The sequence below is a fragment of the Moschus berezovskii genome, chromosome 9 (assembly GCF_049115385.1).
Source record: "Moschus berezovskii isolate FMDL1 chromosome 9, NW_MosBer_1.0, whole genome shotgun sequence".
Classification (NCBI taxonomy): Eukaryota; Metazoa; Chordata; class Mammalia; order Artiodactyla; family Moschidae; genus Moschus; species Moschus berezovskii.
In genome coordinates, this window is record NC_142468.1 from 31904162 (window position 1) to 31923563 (window position 19402).

The 19402-nt window shown below is 37.6% G+C and overlaps 1 protein-coding gene across 2 annotated transcripts; it reads right to left on the reverse strand.

The window, feature by feature from the left end:
• Positions 1-1349: 1349 nt before the first annotated feature.
• JKAMP (JNK1/MAPK8 associated membrane protein) lies at positions 1350-19321 on the reverse strand. 2 transcript variants are annotated; one of them, XM_055436008.2, is made up of 7 exons: positions 19228-19321; positions 16782-16873; positions 16090-16244; positions 10040-10246; positions 7789-7970; positions 2591-2667; positions 1350-1644 (listed from the first exon to the last, which is right to left on the reverse strand). In XM_055436008.2, exons 1-7 carry the CDS (start codon positions 19229-19231, stop codon positions 1426-1428), a joined length of 936 nt encoding a protein of 311 aa, XP_055291983.1. In that variant the 5' UTR covers positions 19232-19321; the 3' UTR covers positions 1350-1425. The 2 variants fall into 2 exon arrangements, with proteins under 2 accessions (XP_055291983.1, XP_055291984.1); XM_055436009.2 differs by having other exon boundaries at positions 16782-16855; positions 19228-19307.
• Between the last annotated feature and the right edge of the window lie 81 nt (positions 19322-19402).

A 19402-nucleotide genomic window follows, 5' to 3' on the forward strand; every position in this document is an offset into this window, starting at 1 on the left:
GAGTGCACATTCTTTCATATTTTACAACTGTCAATGGAGTCTTAAAAGTTTGAGATTTAACAACTCTCACCAAGGAGGAGAATCAGTAAATAACCTTCTAAATAATATAAACGGATAAACTAGGTCAGATTATTAAGTGCAAAAATCTTAGTTTGGTTCCATGGTGGCAACCATGAGTCTCCTGAAGGCTTTAGAGCATAAAAATCACAGCACACATTACCAACCAACCACAGGAAAATCATTGGCTTCCTAGGTGGCGCTAGTGGTAAAGAATCTGCCTGCCAATGCAATAGACTAAGAGACACCGATTTGATCCTTGGGTTGGGAAGATCCCGTGGAGAAGGAAATGGAAGCTCATTCCAGTATTCTTGCCTGGAGAATCCCATGGACAGAGGAGCCTGGCAGGGTATAGTCCATAGGGTTACACCAAGGGGGACACAACTGAAGCAACTTAGCACAGGAAAACTACGTACTGTATATACTTCTCTATATTTTGTTAAACCTAAGAAGCCATCAATTGAGATGTCACAATGTGACAAAAATTATATCTTGAGATTTATAAAATATGGTATGTGTATTTACCCTTCAAAAATGAGATAAATGAGATATACTCTTCAAATTGATGAAGTGTATAAATATTCATGTTTATTCATTTAGGAAAGAGACACTGACTACTTAACATTTTGAATTATTTCCACAACTAGTGTGGCAAATACAATTAAATGCCAGACATCTGAGATTTTTTTGTAGTTAAGCTTTTTATTATTGTTTTTCTTTACAGGAACAGGAATAACCTGAGGATATCTTCAACCAAACTACCTAAAAACAAAAGACCTGTTATATAAATTATGCTCTATTTTTGTAATAGATCAAAATACTGTATTGGTGAAATAAATAGACAGCAAACACAGAAATAAAGTATGTTGTTTTTGTTATCAGACCCCACAAATACACTTGACTTTATAATTCAGTATATTTGAAAAACAAAGTGGAACACAATAGGCATGCACAATTACGCCAATGTTAAGGATTTCAGATTATACTTGTTAATAGATTTTCTTAATAAAAATAGGAACATCACACATTGCTAGGTACACAGAAACATGATTTTGCTCTAAAGAATAGCTAAACTGTTGCAAGAGATAAGTGCTTCCTAACAGGCCTCCAGTGGAAGATAACGGAGTGCTCTAAGTGTACAGTGTGTTATACTACATAATGGAGAATTATGGTATTTTGCATTTTCCTTGAAACCATAAATTCTGTTAAATTGAAAAAAAAAAAAACCAAACAACAAACTCCCCAGAACATCAGATGAACTTACAATCATATTCCCTTGTATGACAGAAGAGTACTAATACATATTTTTTTATTTTACTTTTTTTTTAAATTAAGAACACTTCTTAGGTTTTTTTTGGCATTTTACATTCAGTGTCCATTGGCTCCTTCTGAGAGTATCCGCGAAGGCTCGGTAAATTTTGCAGTGAACAAGTAAAAAAGGGCTGGTGTAGGTACCAATGCCAAAAGGGGTAAATCTTGCTCGAGTTTATCCACTCTGGAAATGGAGATGATCCCATAGGCATGGAGTAGCCAGTGGCTGAAGAGAACAATGAGTCTTTTCTTTCTGACCAGAAGATCATAGCAGTTCTATAAAATTTTGTAGAAGAAGAGAGAGATACAGATTATTAGGCTGAATCAACTAGATAATTTATTAGTTTTAATTTGAAACATATTATTTTCACACAAAATCATAACCTCAGAATCATAGGGACATAAGAAATCACCCAGTCTTGCTACTATACTTTACAGATGAGGAAACTCAGGCTTCCTATGTTCAGCATGCCAGTGGCCACGAGGAGACAGGAGCCCACATTTCTAGTTCTGGTCTACACCCCCCATTCGACTCTGGAAACACTACGGCTGCTTCTGAAAAATCTGAGCTGGAAGGAAACTCCACATTTCGTGCCTTCTTCCTGCCCTGATCCACAGCATCTGAGTCTACAGATGGGAAGCAGGAGGTATATACACCCAATTTCTAGCATTCCTAGTCAGCTGCTTGGATACTTAGAAGGGAGCAGAAATGACAGATGACTACTCTGATTTCCCTTTAACTTTTAATATCACTCTATAATATACAGAAATTGGAAGGACCAAATTACTATAAAAGTAATATATAAATGTGCTAATAAACACACTAAAATACAATTTGCAACTGGCTAGTTAACTTTCCCTCATTAAATGGCTCATCAGCTCGGTTCTATGTAAAATAAAGAATTTGTTTCCCTTAAAATACTGTTAATAAGGTTAAACATTTCAATAATTAAATATTTTCTATGTGGATAAATGATGTGAAATGATTTTTTTCTCTAACATGCTGGAGAGTAAGCCTGATTAATTTCCCAAGCAAACACAGTCTAGGATACAACTTTTTACAAACTGATGAGCCCAAAAGCTACTGAGTGACCCTGATTAGCCAAGGATTACTAAAGCAATCAGCTGTAACATATCATATCATATATGCCACTGTCCTATTCAATAGTCAAATCTATTTAAAAAAAAAAAACTCTTTAACAAAAGAAAACAGACATCCTACCTCTATTTCAGAAGCTGACATGTACACAGCCAGGGTAACCAAAGATAATACTAATATAATGTATGGGAAGGCATAGTCTGAAAGACAAACATTGGTATTACGCTGAAAATTAAAATTTCTGAATAAACCATCAAAAAATTCAAACAGTATAATTCTTTTCCTAGACAAAAACCTTCTCAATCAATCCTGTGAGAGATGGAAGCCCCAATGCTCTAAGACAGGGGTCAGCAAACTTTTTCTGTAAAGGGCCAGATAGTGGTTTTGGGGGCCATACAGTCTCAGTCACCCAACTCCACAGTTGCAGTGGGAAAGCAGCCAGGTCATACGTAATGAATGGATGTGTCTGTGTTCAGTAAAATTAACTTTATAAGTTTGTAAGTTATGACATATAAGTTAATCAGATAGTAAAATTCATATTTTACCTAATTGTCACATGTCAAGAAATACTACTACTCTTTTGATCTTCCCCCAACAATTAAAAGATGTAAAACTATCCGTGGCCTACCTTTGAAGACCCCTGCCTTAAGGCTTCCACTGATGTAAAGAATTAACTTCTCTCCTATGCATACTAGCTATGTATCAAACTTGGGAGAATTGGGAAACTAATCACTCAATTTTTGATGTTTTGTGGTCCACATTGGGGAACTTCAGTTGAGAAAGGCTATTATATATAAGGGTAATTCGGCTTTAATTAAAAGGTCATATGTCAATAAGCCTCAAAGGCTAAATGGATCATTCAGTGCTCTTAATGACAAACTAATAGACATTTCTACTTCAAATATAGTACAGCAAAATACTTTAAGTAAAATTATTACTTAAAAATGCCACTTTTCTTTTAAAATGTTTTAAACATATACAGCTCACTAAAACAAATGGACAAATGAAAAAAAATCTTGAATTATTTTTATGCAATTATTTTAAAACAATTAACTTCAGTTACTATTAGGTTGGTGCAAAAGTAATTGCAGTTTTGCATTGTTGAACTTTGCTGTTTGATATTAGAATACCTTTTTAAATAAATGTAGTTATGTTATACATCATTTTAATGTGCATTTCTCACTTTTTCTTGCTAATGACTTATTACTTGTTGTGTATTTTGCATTTATTTTAGTTTATGGAAATGATGTCAGACAAAAAGCAAATTCGAGCGATTTTCTTATTTGAGTTCAAAATGGGTCATAAAGCAGTGGAGACAACTCCCAACATCAACAATGCATCTCGCCCAGGAACTGCTAACAAATGTACAGTGCAGTGGTCAGTTCAAGGTTTGCAAAGGAGACGAGAGTCTTGAAGAGGAGGAGCATAGTGGCCAGCCATCGGAAGTTGACAACAACAATTGAGAGCCCTCATCAAAGCTGATGAAGTTGCCTAAGAACTCAATGCCAACCATTCTATGGTGGTTTCACATTTGAAACAAATTGGAAAGGTGAAAAAGCTTGATAAGTGGGTGCCTCGTGGGCTGACTGCAAATCAAAAAATCATCATTTTGAAGTGTCGTCTTCTCTTATTCTATACAACAACAACAAACCATTTCTCGATCAGATTGTGACATGCAACGAAAAGTGGATTTTATACAACAACCGGTGACAATCAGCTCAGCAGCTGGACTGAGAAGCAGCTCCAAAGCACTTCCCAAAGCCAAACTTGCAACAAAAAAAGGTCATGGTCACTGTTTGATGGTCTGCTGACCATCTGATTCATTACAGCTTTCTGAATCCTGGTGAAACCATTACATCTGAGAAGCATGCTCAGCAAATCGATGAGATGCACCGAAAACTGCAACGCCTGCAGCTAGTATTGGTCAATATAATGGGCCCAGTTCTTCATGACAACGCCTGACCACAGGTCTGACAAACAGTGCTTCAAAAGTTTAATGAATTGGGCTACAGAGTTTTGCCTCATCCACCATATTCACCTGACCCCTCACCAACTACCTACCACTTCAAGCATCTCGAGAACTTTTCGCAGAGAAAATGCTTACACAGCCAGGAGGCAGAAAATGCTTTCCAAGAGTTCTTTGAGTCCTGAGGCATGGATTTTTATGCTACAGAAATAAACAAACCTATTTCTTCTTGGAAAAGATGTGTTGAATGTAATCGTTCCTATTTTGATTAATAAAGATGTATCTGAGCCTAGTTACAATGATTTAAAATTCATGGTCCAAAACTGCAATTACTTTTGTACCAAACTAATAAAACTATTAATTTCCCTGTAACACAGTAGAACCCATTTGGAACACTGTCAGAAACTCTGAATCATCTATACAAGCCTGATTCCAACTTACTAAATAAATGAATGACTTGTTTGACATTTAGAACCTTTTATTGCCTAAACAGGTTAGGTCCTAACCAACCATTCAAAAAAATCCCAATTAACTTATAAATAGCTAAACAATGTTACTAATAATACAAATTTAAGACCTAGTAGTAAAAAGGATAAAGAGGAAATTTCCAACATGGCCCAAACTTTTGGGGAACAGAGGGAGGTTCTGGGCTCAAAGAAGGATTTAGAATTGTTCTTATTCTAGGGTTGAAGACAATATAAGATTTTAAGCAACTAGGTCTGAGAGTAGTGCCTAAAAATCTGCATTTTAGTTCTGCAGGTGGTTCAGAGGCAGATCACACTTCAAAATGGGTTTCAATAATACTTCCAAGCAAGTAAAAGTTTGTCACTGACATCTTCCTAATTACTCCCAGTGTCTCTTTCCGTAGACCCTGGTATCCTGAGCTACCAGAAGCCTCTTGCTGCCCTACTTTGCTCAAGCTTGATGTATTCTCTTGTCATGGACTAAATGTCTGTGTCGCCCAAAACTCTTATGTTGAAATCCTAACCCTCAATGTGATGGTATAAGTAGATAGAGGGCCTTTGGGATGATTAGGTCATGTGGGTGAAGCTCTCAAGAATGGGATTAGTGCTCTTATAAAAAAGACCTCAGAGAACTCTCCCCTTTTCTGCCATGTGAGGACTCTGAAACTCCAATACTTTGGCCACCTCATGCGACAAGTTGACTCAATGGAAACGACTCTGATGCTGGGAAGGATTGGGGGCGGGAGAAGAAGGGAACGACAGAGAATGAGATGGCTGGATGGCATCACCGACTCGATGGACATGAGTTTGAGTGAACTCCGGGAGTTGGTGATGGACAGGGAGGCCTGGCGTGCCATGATTCATGGGGTCGCAAAGAGTCAGACACGACTGAGCGACTGAACTGAACTGAACTGAGGACTCTGAAAGAAGACAGCCATTAATGAACCAAGAACCAAGTCCTCATCAGGCTCCAGATCTGCCGGTGCCTTGCTCTTGGACCTCACAGTCTCCAGAACTGCAAGAAGTAAGTCACTGTTGTTTGTAAGTCACCCAGTCTATGGTATTCTTTTATAGCAGCCTGAACTAGGACACCCCTGCTGCTGCTGCTGCTGCTAAGTCGCTTCAGTCGTGTCCGACTCTGTGACCCCATAGACGGAAGCCCACCAGGCTCCCCCGTCCCTGGGATTCTCCAGGCAAGAACACTGGAGTGGGTTGCCATTTCCTTCTCCAAGGACACCCCTACATACCAAAAATTATCTCTTTTTCAACATCATACAATTGAGTTGTTATGATACCCTCCAGGACTGATCTCAGCAGACTGCGTAAGTTTATAGTTAGTACAAATAAACAATAACTCCTTGATCCTCCCTTGATGAGTGTGCTCTGGGTGGAGGCTTGTTAACAAAATTATCTAAAGACATTCAGTGTTGGAAAAGGCATTTTTCAACATAGGCAGCTACAACATAGGAAGTAATGCTATCTGGCAGTCTCCTTAGGTTAACTTCCCAACCTCTCCCTGCTTTCCATGACTTTCTTCTTCCCCCATTGCACAACCAAGAAGTTCTCTACAGTAGAAGCAGCTGCTGTCCAGGACACAGGGATCTGAGGGCTGACAATTCTTAAATCTTTACAGCCTAGTCAGTTCTCCCAGGTTTGTCCAGAATAAATAACTACCTGTGCTCTTTAGGATATTCCATGAATACCAACCTATTTGCTTCTTCTAACATTCATGATTCATGCATTCACTAGTTACTAAGTTAGAAATTTCCTTTACTGTATTCTCCTCCCAATCCCTCAACCCCTGTATTAGTTTCCTAGTTTAGTTAACTCTGTCTTTGAAATTGTTCTTCATTCCTGGTGTTTCTCTGCTAGGCCACACAGTCAGGCTCAGTTTATGGCAGTAATCTCTTAATTGATACCCCAGTTTCTCTTCTCAGCCAATCCATTTTCCACACGGCGACCAAGTTATCTTCAATGCAAATCTAGTCATGTCACTCTTCCTCCTGAAATCCTTTTAAGAGCAGGTCCCAAGAATAGCAACTTCAAATGCTTACAGAGGTCAGTTAGGAGAATAAAATTATAGGTTTTCAAACACCATGCAGGCCAAAGGAAACAACATATCTGTCAAATCAGAATATGAGGGTTTAAGACCCCTAACTAGCCTCCAATTTCCTCTTCCCTTGGCCTTACCCTCAGCTCCACCCTCACTCTGAACCAAATTCATTACTAAGCTACAGTACTTGCACAGTGATGTCATCTTGCCCAGTTCCTCCATGTCAGAAGCTTGTCCTCTGCACCCTGGCAAGCTCCATATACAGATGGTATCCAACATCCTTCCAATGTTCAATGTCACACGTTCAAAAAGTACCACTCTATGTTCTCAGCTACTTAGTACAGCGTTCCTAGTAGCATGTGAGCTCTTTAACACCAACTTTCATTCTTCTCGTGAGCCACAGATCAGTCTAAATGGTTGCTGAATAAATGAATGAATGGATATATTAAAATAAAAAAATATATTGAGGATTTTTTACTGTTTCTAAAAGTTTTTTGATAAAAAAAAACTTAGAGAACTAAGACCTAACTTGATGGTAAACATCATATGATATCAAGAGTTATTTTCATTTGTTATATGTAAAAACCAGTTTTTGTGTTATTTACACTCAGATTTTAAAAAACCTTCCTATGAGGTTGTGAGCTTCAAATACAAAGTATTTTCTAAACAAGTTAGTTTTGATTAAGAATGATGATGTTTTAGCAAAAACATATAGTATGGCTTATTTTCAAGGATAAAAACAAAAAACTAAAGAACAAGGTCCAATATTATACTCAGAGAAAATATTGTTTATCACATATAATAAATATATTTCATTGATGTTACCCATCAAACTTACATAAAAGGCCTCCACCAACTGCCTGAAGCACGGTTAAAATTGGGAAGAAGTAAAGTGCAGCATAAATACTTTTAAATCGATCGGACTTCCCTAACCCACAGGCAATCTTTTTTACCAGAAGAGGTCGGAGCAGCATCATTAATACCAAGCAGAATGCATAATAGATAAATACAATGGTGTATCTGGAAAATAAAATAGAAAACTGTTACATCAAAAATATGTTTTAAAGTGTCCTTTTATCATTGATCATTTTAAAATCAAAGATCCTGAGAAAGGTTTAAAAAGTCTACCCGTCAAATATTCAGATTGGTAAAGGGTTGGCCAGAAAGACTCTCATATATTGCTGTAAAGAGCATGCTGGTATCCCTTCTGGTAGGCAGTTTGGAAATGTGTATCAAAAATTGTAAAATGTTTATATCTTTAATCCAGAAAGTTTACTTGTAAAAATTAATCAAAGGGAAACAATCAGATATACACAAAAACCCAATGAACAAGCATTTTTACTGAATCACATGATAAAGAAAACTCAGGAAGAAAATATTCAACAATAAGAAAGTGGTTAAATTTTAGAATATATTTTTGCTGGACTACTATGCAGACATTAATAATCCAATTATGAAAGAAACGTTAACAACAAAATTGTGCCTCATACATTAAATGACAACAGACTATAAATGGCATGTGAATAACACTTTTTTAAAAAAATACATACATACAGAAATGGCAATTGGAAAGACATTTTTAGCAGTGATCATCTTAAGAAATGGAATTATAGATTATTTTATCTGGGGTATGCTTTTTCTGTTTTCCAAATGTTCTATAATGTAATTTTTAAAAATTAAAAAAAAAGTTGTAAAAAGATTCTCTCTCTCTGTATCAGCACATACAGCTAAATATACAGTTTCTAGCTCTTTATGTTGAATAATGGAATTTCTGTACATATTATTTCTAATTATTTTTCATGAGGATTTAAAATTATTTTTACTTACACTCAAACCCTCTCCTGTGCAGAGGAAAGTCGAGGGAAGCACAACAGTTGTCCCAAATTACTGACCACATGGCTGTTCACACAGCTCAGTGATCCAGGATCCCTGTGCTCTCATGATGCTTTCAGGTCCAGCCCTGTACTGTACTGCATTATTTCAAGCCTGACCTCTTGGATGATGAGTTTTTTTCTCTTGTTAGGTCTCCTCCTACCAACATCAAAACAAAGTAAAATCTGTCTATTCCTGCAGCTTGTAGCTCCTTAAGAGCTCCAAAAAGACTATTATTTTAATCAGTTTATATGTATAAATTATATGTCTGGCTGTCTCTCTCTATATATAATTTTATATATATAAGGAATAAATAATTTACAGAACTTAAAAGGTAGGCAGGCAGTTAGAAAAGATTCTCACATCTCTATACCTGGATCTTGTTTTTAGATCTCATTTTATGAAAATTATCTTTTTACATACGTGCATTTTTTTGGACACTTAGTATTACTAAGACTTGCACAAAAAGGTCTGTTTTGTTCAGCGTATTACATAATGGTAAATTTCTATAATTATGAGAATATAAATACCAGACTCTTCTATTGTACCTTTACTGAGAAAAACACATCAAAATGAACACCAACAATTCACAGGAATTCTAAAAATGTAGTCTGGGATAATAATATACAAAATCTGATTAATTTGATATTTTTAAAACAAAACATTATGGTGAAAGTTACATTTATTTGGCGGGGAGGGGTGGAGAACATTAACCCAAGCACTCTAATAATAATGCCAGCTACTTGGAAGTGCTTCCTATATGTAAGGCGCACTTATTTAATCCTCACAGTCACCTTAGGGTATCATTCTTCCCATTTTTACCAATGTGAAGGTCGAGGTTGCAAGAGGTTCTTAACATGTTCAAATTAACAGCTAACAGGCTTGGGATTCAAACTCCACAGCCCATATTACTTCCTATAAGTCAGATATTGCTTCTCTGTTGTATATCAAAAAGGGTTTCCTTTTCCTTATAATTCCCTTTTTAAGAAACATATAGTTTATTTTAGAAGTGCTTAGACACTTCAACATCAACACTAAAATACTTTCACTCCATTATACTAAGATGTATTTCTATTTCCTCTTACCAGACTATCACTTTAGAAAAGAAAATAATTTATGTTTATCTCCCCTAGTGCTTAGGAGTCATTTCACAAGGCTCAATCTGCTGAAATGAGTGAAATCTACAATTTAAAAAAAATGATCTTATAAATACTTACAATGGGTAGACAGCTTCATGAGTACAGTGCACTGTGGTAACATAATCTGGACTTGGGTTGTAAAGCATGGTGTACCAATCAGAAAGCATTGATACTCGACATGAACGGATATAAAGCACACCAACTGGCTCGCTCACAAGTAAGGTGATGATAGCTGCCATAGTGCATTCAAACAATGCAGTAATGTGCTGGAAAAGGGCACTGGAACTGAGAAAACAAAGGAAGGACAATAACCAGAGAATTCTCAGCATGGAACTGGCCTTTAATAAAACCTGTATACGCTTCAAAATATGGATTCTAAAAAGAAGTGCAACTGATAAATCCTGAAACAAGAAAATCTTCTAAATAGCTAAGAAAAGCCAAGAACATACAAAAACTACGTGGGAAGAATTTAACCTTATTTACTAAAAAGGGATAAGTACTTATCCCAGATAACGATGTGCCTGTATTGTCTAAATGTGTAGAAAAGCAGAAATTGGATCTACTTTTATATTCAATATCTCTCCAAACGATTAAAAATGTCTTAAAAGTTATCTATGCATCATTTAAAATTATTTTAAACATTAAAAGTACATAAAAGATTATATGTTATATTAGTTAAAAATATAATAAACATTGTAAGCTCACCCCTAACCCAATAACTAGAACATTAACAACTTATATCTACCTGTTCCTCCCCATTCCTGTCTCTCCTCTAGAAATAACCATTATATTAAATTGCTTTATCAGTTTTGCTAAATAGTTTTTATTCCAACTGTATTTATACTTCAAAATCACTATTTAGAGTTTTGCTTCTTTTTCAACCCGATAAAGAGATATAACCTTTCTCAGATTTTTTTTCCACTCAGAATTACATTTCTAAGATTCATTTATAGCCCTGCTTATGGCTGAAGTTCAGTCATGTTTGTTGCTGTATAATATTCTACCTGTGATGTTAGTAAAGTATGTTGCAAATGTCTTCCTATCAGTTTATGGGTTGAATTGTCATTTTACTTTGTGATGTCTTTTTATGAACAAATGTTCTGAATTTTAATATAGTTGGCTTTATCAAATTTTAAATTTCTGGTTAACAGATTCTCACTCTAAGAAAAATATTTATTTTCTTCTAAAAGTTTTAAGTTTTGCTTTTCATGTTTCAATCTTTAATACATTTAGAAGAGATTTATGTGTATAAGTTAAAAGAGATTTCTGTGTTTAAATTAGAATATAACTTTAGCTTTTCCCATTTGAATATCCAATTGTCCAGGAGTAGCATTTTATTGAAGAGTTAACTCTTTTCCCCTCATTAAGCTACCATGCCACCTCTGCCATAAAAAGTTCCCTATATAACTAGTCTGTTTTTAGTTCTTTGTTTCATTCCTGGGGTTCATTTATCTATCCCTGAGACAACAGAATGATAGTAATTTCCTGATATTACATATATTCTTCTACTTCTTCAGTAGAGGTCACTCTTGGCCTTTGAACCTCCCTATAAATTATAGAACTAGCTTGTCAAGTTCCACTGTAGAAATCCAATGTAGCTTAGCTACCTTGGTCTTAGCTACCTCACACAACCGTGATTCTATAAATGAAATATAAGGAGGGAACTGATTTTGTATACTTATAGCCAGCCTCTTAAATTCTCATCATTTATAATATCTAGTCTATAGATGCTTTTGAGTTTTCTGCTTGAATAATGTTCCAGTTTATCTGCCGCTGCATAGCTGCTGCGTCACTTCAGTCGTGTCCGACTCTGTGTGACCCCATAGACGGCAGCCTACCAGGCTCCTCCGTCCACGGGATTTTCTAGGCAAGAGTACTGGAGTGGGGTGCCGTTGCCTTCTCCGGCCACTGCATAGCAAACTACCCTAAAACCTAATGGCCTAAAGCAACCACCACTGATTATATCTCACTATGCTGTGGTTTGACTGGGCTCAACTGAAATAATGCAAAGCAAGTTCACAGAATTCTTCCTAGGAATCAAAACACATTCCAAGCAGAATAAATAAAAAGAAATTCACACCAATACACATTATGCTTAAGCTTCAGAACACCAAAGATAAAAGAGCTGCTGGTGAGCAGCGCCCGTGTGCTGACAGCTGACAGCCAGCACCTATTCCACCACGAGTTACTCGCTTTGTACACCACAGCCGAGCCCAGCTTCAAGATGAGTGCATCCCAACTCGACTCATGTAGAACAGAAAGAAAGGACTACCCAGTTGCTGTTGGCAATTAGCTTTAGGCAACCCAACCCTACTGCCTGCTTTGGCTCCAGTTCAGGGTGGGTTTGCTTGTTTTCTGAAAGAGAAGAGTTCTCAAAGATCCACCCCACCCCACCCCCATTCCTGTGAGACCAGCAATGTCTTCCATAGCATGTCTCTTCCAGACTTCAGGTATTCCTCGCAAGAAGATCACCAAAGCTCCTAATGAGCCCAAGGTGCTGGAGGCAGAACTCCTAAGCCGTTTTACACAGATGAAGACTGAGTACGTAAGTAAACGTGTACACTTTCGTATCATAGAACCCTATCTTCTGCTTCTTTATAGAATTCTTATTTTTGGAGGCAAAATCCGAACCTTATCGATTCTGGACTTTAGTCATGTTCCTACTGGCTTTCTACTCATCATACACTCTTTCAATCCACCTTTAGTCAACTATGTAATCTTTTACAAAATGGAATCTGCTTCTAAAACTCTCCTTATTAATCTACTTCAGTGAGGCCCATCTGCCTTTCAGGAAAAATACTTCCTGCCAGCCTTATCTCCCATACTACCTGGCCTTACAAAACTACTAGTTTCCTCACAGATTCACTCATCCCAGCATGCTCCATGCTCCACCTCAAAACACATGTCACCTATCTGGCAAATGGTGTATCCTTTAAGATCAGATCTGGGGTTATTCCCAGGTCCTAGGAATATTTCCAAAGACTTTCCCAGCCCCAGATCTCTGTATATCTTGGTCTTATTTAGTCCCTATTTCTCACAGCACCCTCAGCTCTCATTTCTTGGTTATACTGTGCTCTCTTGGCTCTAGATTTTTGCACATGTTCTTCCTGCTGATAAACTCTCCCTTCAATTTCTCTCAAAAACGACTCATTTTTCAGAGTTCAGCTTAAAATCAGTTTTTTCCCCTGTGACATCACCCTATTGCCTCTTTAAGCTAGCCTTAAAACTCTGTACATACCTCTACCAGAGACCCTCACATACTCTGTGACAGTTTGTTTACCTCATCCACTGGACTGTGAGCATCCACACTTTAGTCATCTCTGAATCCCACAACCTAGTATAGCACCTGACACACTGTAAACATCCCTAAAGATTGTTGCATGAATATATTTGGAAAACAAATTACAAAAGAAGCACAGCTTCTGGCTTCATAACATAAAAATATGCATTTTCTGCCTATCTCTGCCCTGGCCTCAAAGAAAACAAATTTAATACTAAACTCTGGGAAAAGCAAACAGGCCTGAAGGGGAAGTTTTGATTAGTGTCTAGCCTATGTTTTTGGACTGTGGTGCCGGAGAAGACTCTTCAGAGTCCCTTGGACAGCAAGGAGATCAAACCAGTCAATCCTAAAGGAAATCAGTTCTGAATATTCATTGGAAGGACTGATGCTGAAGCTGAAGCTCCAATACTTTAGCCACCTGATGCAAAGAACTGACTTGCTGGGAAAGACTAAAGGCAGGAGAAGTGGATGACAGATGATGAGATGGTTGGATGGCATCATAAACTCAATGGACACAAGTTTGAGTAAACTCCAGAAGTTGCTGATGGACAGGGAAGCCTGGCGTGCTGCAATCCATGGGGTTGCAAAAGAATCAGACACGACTGAGCGACTGAACTGAACTATGCATTCTCAGTGGGCACTAGGACTCCCAAGGAGATAAGAATTCATCCTTGAGTATAAAATAAAATTACACTTCTTATATGTAAAACACATATATACATATACTATATAAATCAATAAACAGTATATCTGTAATACTAAAATTTCATGGGGTAGGTGAAATTAGGGAGAAAAAGTATCTTAAAAAGCTCTTTAAGGAGGAAAGAATGAAAAAGTTTGAGAAACATGAGTCTAGCCTAAGACAGGTAGGCCCCTGCTTCCTTGATTCTAAGTGCAATGTCTCAGGAAAACATAAGAGATGGCCCTTGTATTTTTTGCTACCAACTTCTTAGGCAAAACACAGTTATACAAACTCCTTTTTAAGCCCACCTCCTTTCCTGTCTAAGCACTGATCATATCTCTGCTTTATCCCCAAGCCAAAGTTCTACCTTCTGCTCTAAAATTCTCTCAAACCATATATGATGTTTTAGTTCAAATGTATTTGGTGAGGTACGTTCATTAACCCCACCTCTTCTCCACTCAAAGGTATAAAGTTCCAAATGAGCAATTATTTTATTTTAGCTCTGTTAATCACATTTCTTTTCTCACCCTCATCTCTCATCATTCTACAACAGAAACTAAAAGCAGGATGAGAGTTGCTTTAAAAAAATTTCTAATGGCTTCTTTTCTGAAAAATAATGAATGCTTTTCCAATGTAAATAATCAACATGGACTTACCTGGTAGGTCCAGAAGTGTACAGATTCTACTTCTATCTGACCATCCTCTCCACTTCCGTTTCTATCACTGGTGTCTAGCCAGCATTACTTGTTGGACAACAGCTTTCTAATATGTCTCACCTCTAATCTGCCCTCCGCAGAAGTTATCTTCTTAAAACATATACCCAAGATACTCTTTTTCCAAACAAAAACTTTCACCAATAAATCATTCATTGGCAAATAACTAGCATCTATTACGTGCCAGCAACTGTGCTGGCCTCTGGAGATTCCATAGATAACAATGGTGATAACCACTGCCCTCAGGGAGCCTATAATCAGGGGTGGGACAGAACACGAAATGAGGAGATGAACATAACTGGAAATTGTGTTGAGTGCTAAATACAAAGCAGCAACAACAAACTAACAGTGCTCTTAAAAAAGAAAAATAATGAGGACAGACCTACTGCAGATTGGGTCAGTGAAGGTTTCTCTAAGTAGACACAATTTAAACTGAGATTGGAAGGGGGAAAAAGAATCTAGGCAAAAAGTTGCAGGGAGAAGAGAGTATTTCAGGCAGAGAAGAGTTTGGGGAAAGGGACAGGACCTAAAGCAGGAAAGATGCTGATATGTTAAGAGGAACCAATGTCAGGATGGCTGAAATGCACTACGGTAGAATCTGGTTCCTCATTCCCAGTGGAATAAGGTTCACGTTACCAAGAACTTTCACATTCTGGCCTCGACCCCTTTCTCATCCTCCTTTTTATTACCTTTCCCTCATATGCTATCACACTTTGAACACCCAACTACTCCCATTCCCACCCATAAGAGATCACATGTTTCATACATCTATGCCAGTGTTCACATTGTTGCCTCTGCCTGAAATGTTCCTTTTTTGATGTGTTTCAGGTGACACCAGACACAATTTTATCTCTTCCATTCTCTGTGATTCCAGACCATTTTGTTTATAAAGCTTTTATACACTTTTTGATTCTATACTTTAAAGGCTGATTTGTATTATAATCAGTAGTGAATGTATTTGTCTTCTTTATAAGATTAGGGCTATCAACCACATCACTTTTGTATCTCTTCCCCTGATCTTCTAAACATCAAACACAATGCTCAGTAAGTTTTTGTGGATTTTAGTATGAGTTTTCATAATTAGGTTGCAACCATAACACTTAAACTACATTATACTTGATTACTAGTATTAAACTGCAAAGATTCTTGTTTTAGAACAATAAATAGTTTGTAATCACAGCCAATTCTTTGCAAAAAACCAATAAAGATAATTAAGAAATAAAAATTAAATAAAATATTCCTCCAGCTTCACTCAGTAAAACAAAGGACATCTCCCTTAATATTTACTGAGGCATGTTCTACCATTATTTTCTGGCCACAGTCAAAGGTAATCAGAAGATAAAAGAAAAACAAGCCTGTCACTTGTAAAATAACAGAGGTATTGATAAGGTCTTCTAAATGACAAGAATTCCAACATCAGTGCATTCAGATACATTTAGAGAACAGTGCTAACCTCTTTTTCCCTGAGTACCATTCAATGAAGAACCAATGTAAAACAAGAGGAAGCATAGCCATAAAGCCAAGATAGAGCCAGTCATAAAGTTCTGGAGACTCTGTGCAAGGCTGACAGTATTTCTGTGCATTTGTTCTCTGTCCTCTTGGACACACCTACAATATATAAGAACAGTATTTTATGTACAGATATTATTTTAGAACATTAACACCCTCCCAAAATTGTTCACTAAGATGTCACATTTCAGTTTAAACATCTGTTTACATGTGCATCTTTTAAAGATAAAAGAGAAAACATAAATAAAATTTAAAAAGTCTAAACTGTATTTGCTATACCTGCATAATAGTTACTAAAATAGTTGACTAAGTTACATGAAAATCTAGTCATTCACACCATATAAAAACTGCAGAGAAATGCTCTGGAGTTGTAATGTTAAATTTTTGTCCAAGTCACTTTTCTATATTAATAAAAAGAAATTATTAAATTATCCATTAAAAAATACTTAGTAACTGTACTGTCACAAAGATGTATCATAGACAATCAATATGTCAACACAAATGAGAATTTTATTAATGCCTCTATATTCTTTTTTAAGTTGAAATACACTGAAGAAAAAAGTTATTCTACATGTCCCAATATTTCAGAAGCAAACATATTGTACAAATGAAATAACATACAAAATTAAGACTTACCCCACATTCTCCATATATTTCAGTTGAGCCATTTTTAAATAACAGGGTCTTCCCACAATAAAGTCCAAGGCATGCTGGTTGAATATCGACAGCTTTTTAAAAACAAATGCCAGTATAGTAACATCTTTTGTGATTATAAAAAATTAGGTAATAACAGCTGAAACAGTTGGCCGAAATTATCTCAACTAAGTTTCAATGAAAAAAGTATGTATTGGACAAAAGTCTTGATGCATGTAGTTTTCCTTTTACACTGTGACACTACTGAAGGTTACATGGAACCTTGTTGCTAATACTGTTCCTTAAGATCAAGGTCTTCATCCAGCAAGGCAGACTCTGCCCAGGACTCAAAGCCTAGCCTGGAATGTCTCCAGTGGCTCCAGCGAGTCACTCACCTTGACTGGATGGTCTAGACTTTTGAATCCCCCCGCCTTTTTTTTTTCAAACTAGAGGATTAATATAGAATTTTTGCCCTGAAAGAACAAGAAGTCATGCCTTAAAACACATGAAAATTATTATCACCTCCCTTCATGACAGAACACATTTTAATACCAGAAAAGCAGAAAGGACACAATTTCAGAATAAAAGGACTTTAAGGTAAATAAATTCACTTTTTAAGAAGGCCAGTAAGTTATCCTAACTTTGGTCATTTTTGTAGAGGACAGGTGAAAATTTCATCAAGGCTGTCACTGGGCCTCTGACCAGTACTTAGGAAGCACTGCCTTAGAATCAACCCTCTGCTCTCAAGCCTTAGACAACATACAAAGCAGCTCTTTTTAACCAAAAAACTCAGGGCCTACAGACTGTCTTTGACCTCACCTACAGGGAAAAGTTATCATCAAAGGAATTTTTTTCATCAATGACATCTGATTCCCCTCAATCACTGATTTGTTCACTCAGTAAACATGCATTAAGTGTGATTCCACTGGTGAGGGACCCGGATAGATCCACAGGGGAACAAGACAGAGGCCATATCCTCAAAGAACCTACACCCTACTGTGGAATAAGTCCTGGTCAAACGTGAATTTGGGAAATTAAGCTTTTCCTGAAAAATCATTTCCCCAATTCTTCATGAATTCACAATCTAGAGAATGCCTGATCAACAATACTTTCTTATTTCAAATTCGAGTAGACTTTGTTGTTTCTCCTTGTGCTGTTGAGAAAAACAGAAATAGCACAGACTAAAATGCCTCAAGTTTAATATGTTCACCTTTGTCAAATTTCTGACTTAAAAAACCCACAGCCTTCTTTACCTTGACGTTTAACATTTTTTTTCACTATCGCAGTTGCTTCTTTTCATTTATTATTTATGTATTTATATTTATTTATTATTTTTGGCTGCCCTGGGTCTTCGGTGCTGCTCTCTGGCTTGCAGCGAGCTTCTTCCTTGTTGCGGCCTCTCCTTGCCAAGCCCTGGGCTCTAGAGTCCTGGCTCGGTAGTTGTGGTGCAGGGGCTTATTTGCTCTGGGGCATGCAGGATATTCTCAGACCAGGGACTGACCCTTGCGCCCTGAATTGGCTGGCAGATTCTTAACCACTGGACCACCAGGAAAGTTCAGCACTTATTTTTAAATCAACTGTAATTACAAACTAATAGACCAAAAGTAATAGACCAAAGTGAGTTGTTTCAGATTTTTTGAGAACGCAGAAGTTAAAAAATTGCAAACTTCTATACCAATTTTGCATCTAACAGTTGCTTAATAAATACATCTGACTGTAAATAATCTACAATTTCTCAAAACCCAAGACTTGAAAATCAGCAATGATAAGTTGAAAGGAAAAGCTTGCTGTTTAGTCGCTCAGTCGTATCCGACTGTTTTGCGACCCCAAGGATCGTAACCTGCCAGGCTCATCTGTCCACGGGATTGCCCAGACAAGAACACTGGAGTGGGCTGCCATTTCCTTCTCCAATAAGCAAAAGCTTATTGTCCACTAAAAAAAACCCTAGCTCCCACTGTCCGCTCACTTTCCCCTTTTATTTCCCATAGTAAAGGAGATCTGATTTTCAAACTGTTTTGCAACTGTCATGGTCCTTTGGGAACGGCCCCCAAAACTTACGTTTGATGCTGAAGCAAGACACAACAGTAAAGCAGTATTAATTTCTGTTTTCTTTACTGTTTTCCTGCACTTAACGCCTGCGCTTTAAATTGTCAAGTTAACCCTCAGGAATGTTAAACAAAGGGACTGAAAAAAGGAATTGAGGTGGCATTTTGAACAAACAACAAAGGCCTGGCTTTTCCCGCGTACGCAGCCGGCCTCCTCTGCAGTCGGTTCCCCAGTTCGGTTTGCCTGGAGCAGACTATCCCTATCCCACCTCGGTCCGGCCAAAAACGCGTGGGAACTAAGGACAAGGACTCGCCGCTATCCGGAGGCCACCCGCAAAGCTGGCAACGTAGGGCAGAAGCAGGGACTACGATAAACGCTTCCCAGGACCTTGGCGACCACTCACCCATCAGCAGCTTGTAGGTTTCCTTGGAGAGACTCTGGGACTAGCCGACCAAGCCACCGCGCCCGGACATCCGGGCCAAAGCGCCCTCGACGGCTCCGCCTCCTGGTAACCCGGGCGACCGCTCCGAAGCCCCGCCCCTCCTCGCGCTTCCGGGTCTCGGCTCGGAGGCCCCGCC

Coding starts and splice junctions, on each gene's coding strand:
- JKAMP (XM_055436008.2), bottom strand. Junction 7,971..10,039: donor CATGAAGCTGTCTACCCATT/GTAAGTATTTAT, acceptor TTTATTTTCCAG/ATACACCATTGTATTTATCT. Junction 2,668..7,788: donor AGTTGGTGGAGGCCTTTTAT/GTAAGTTTGATG, acceptor TTTGTCTTTCAG/ACTATGCCTTCCCATACATT.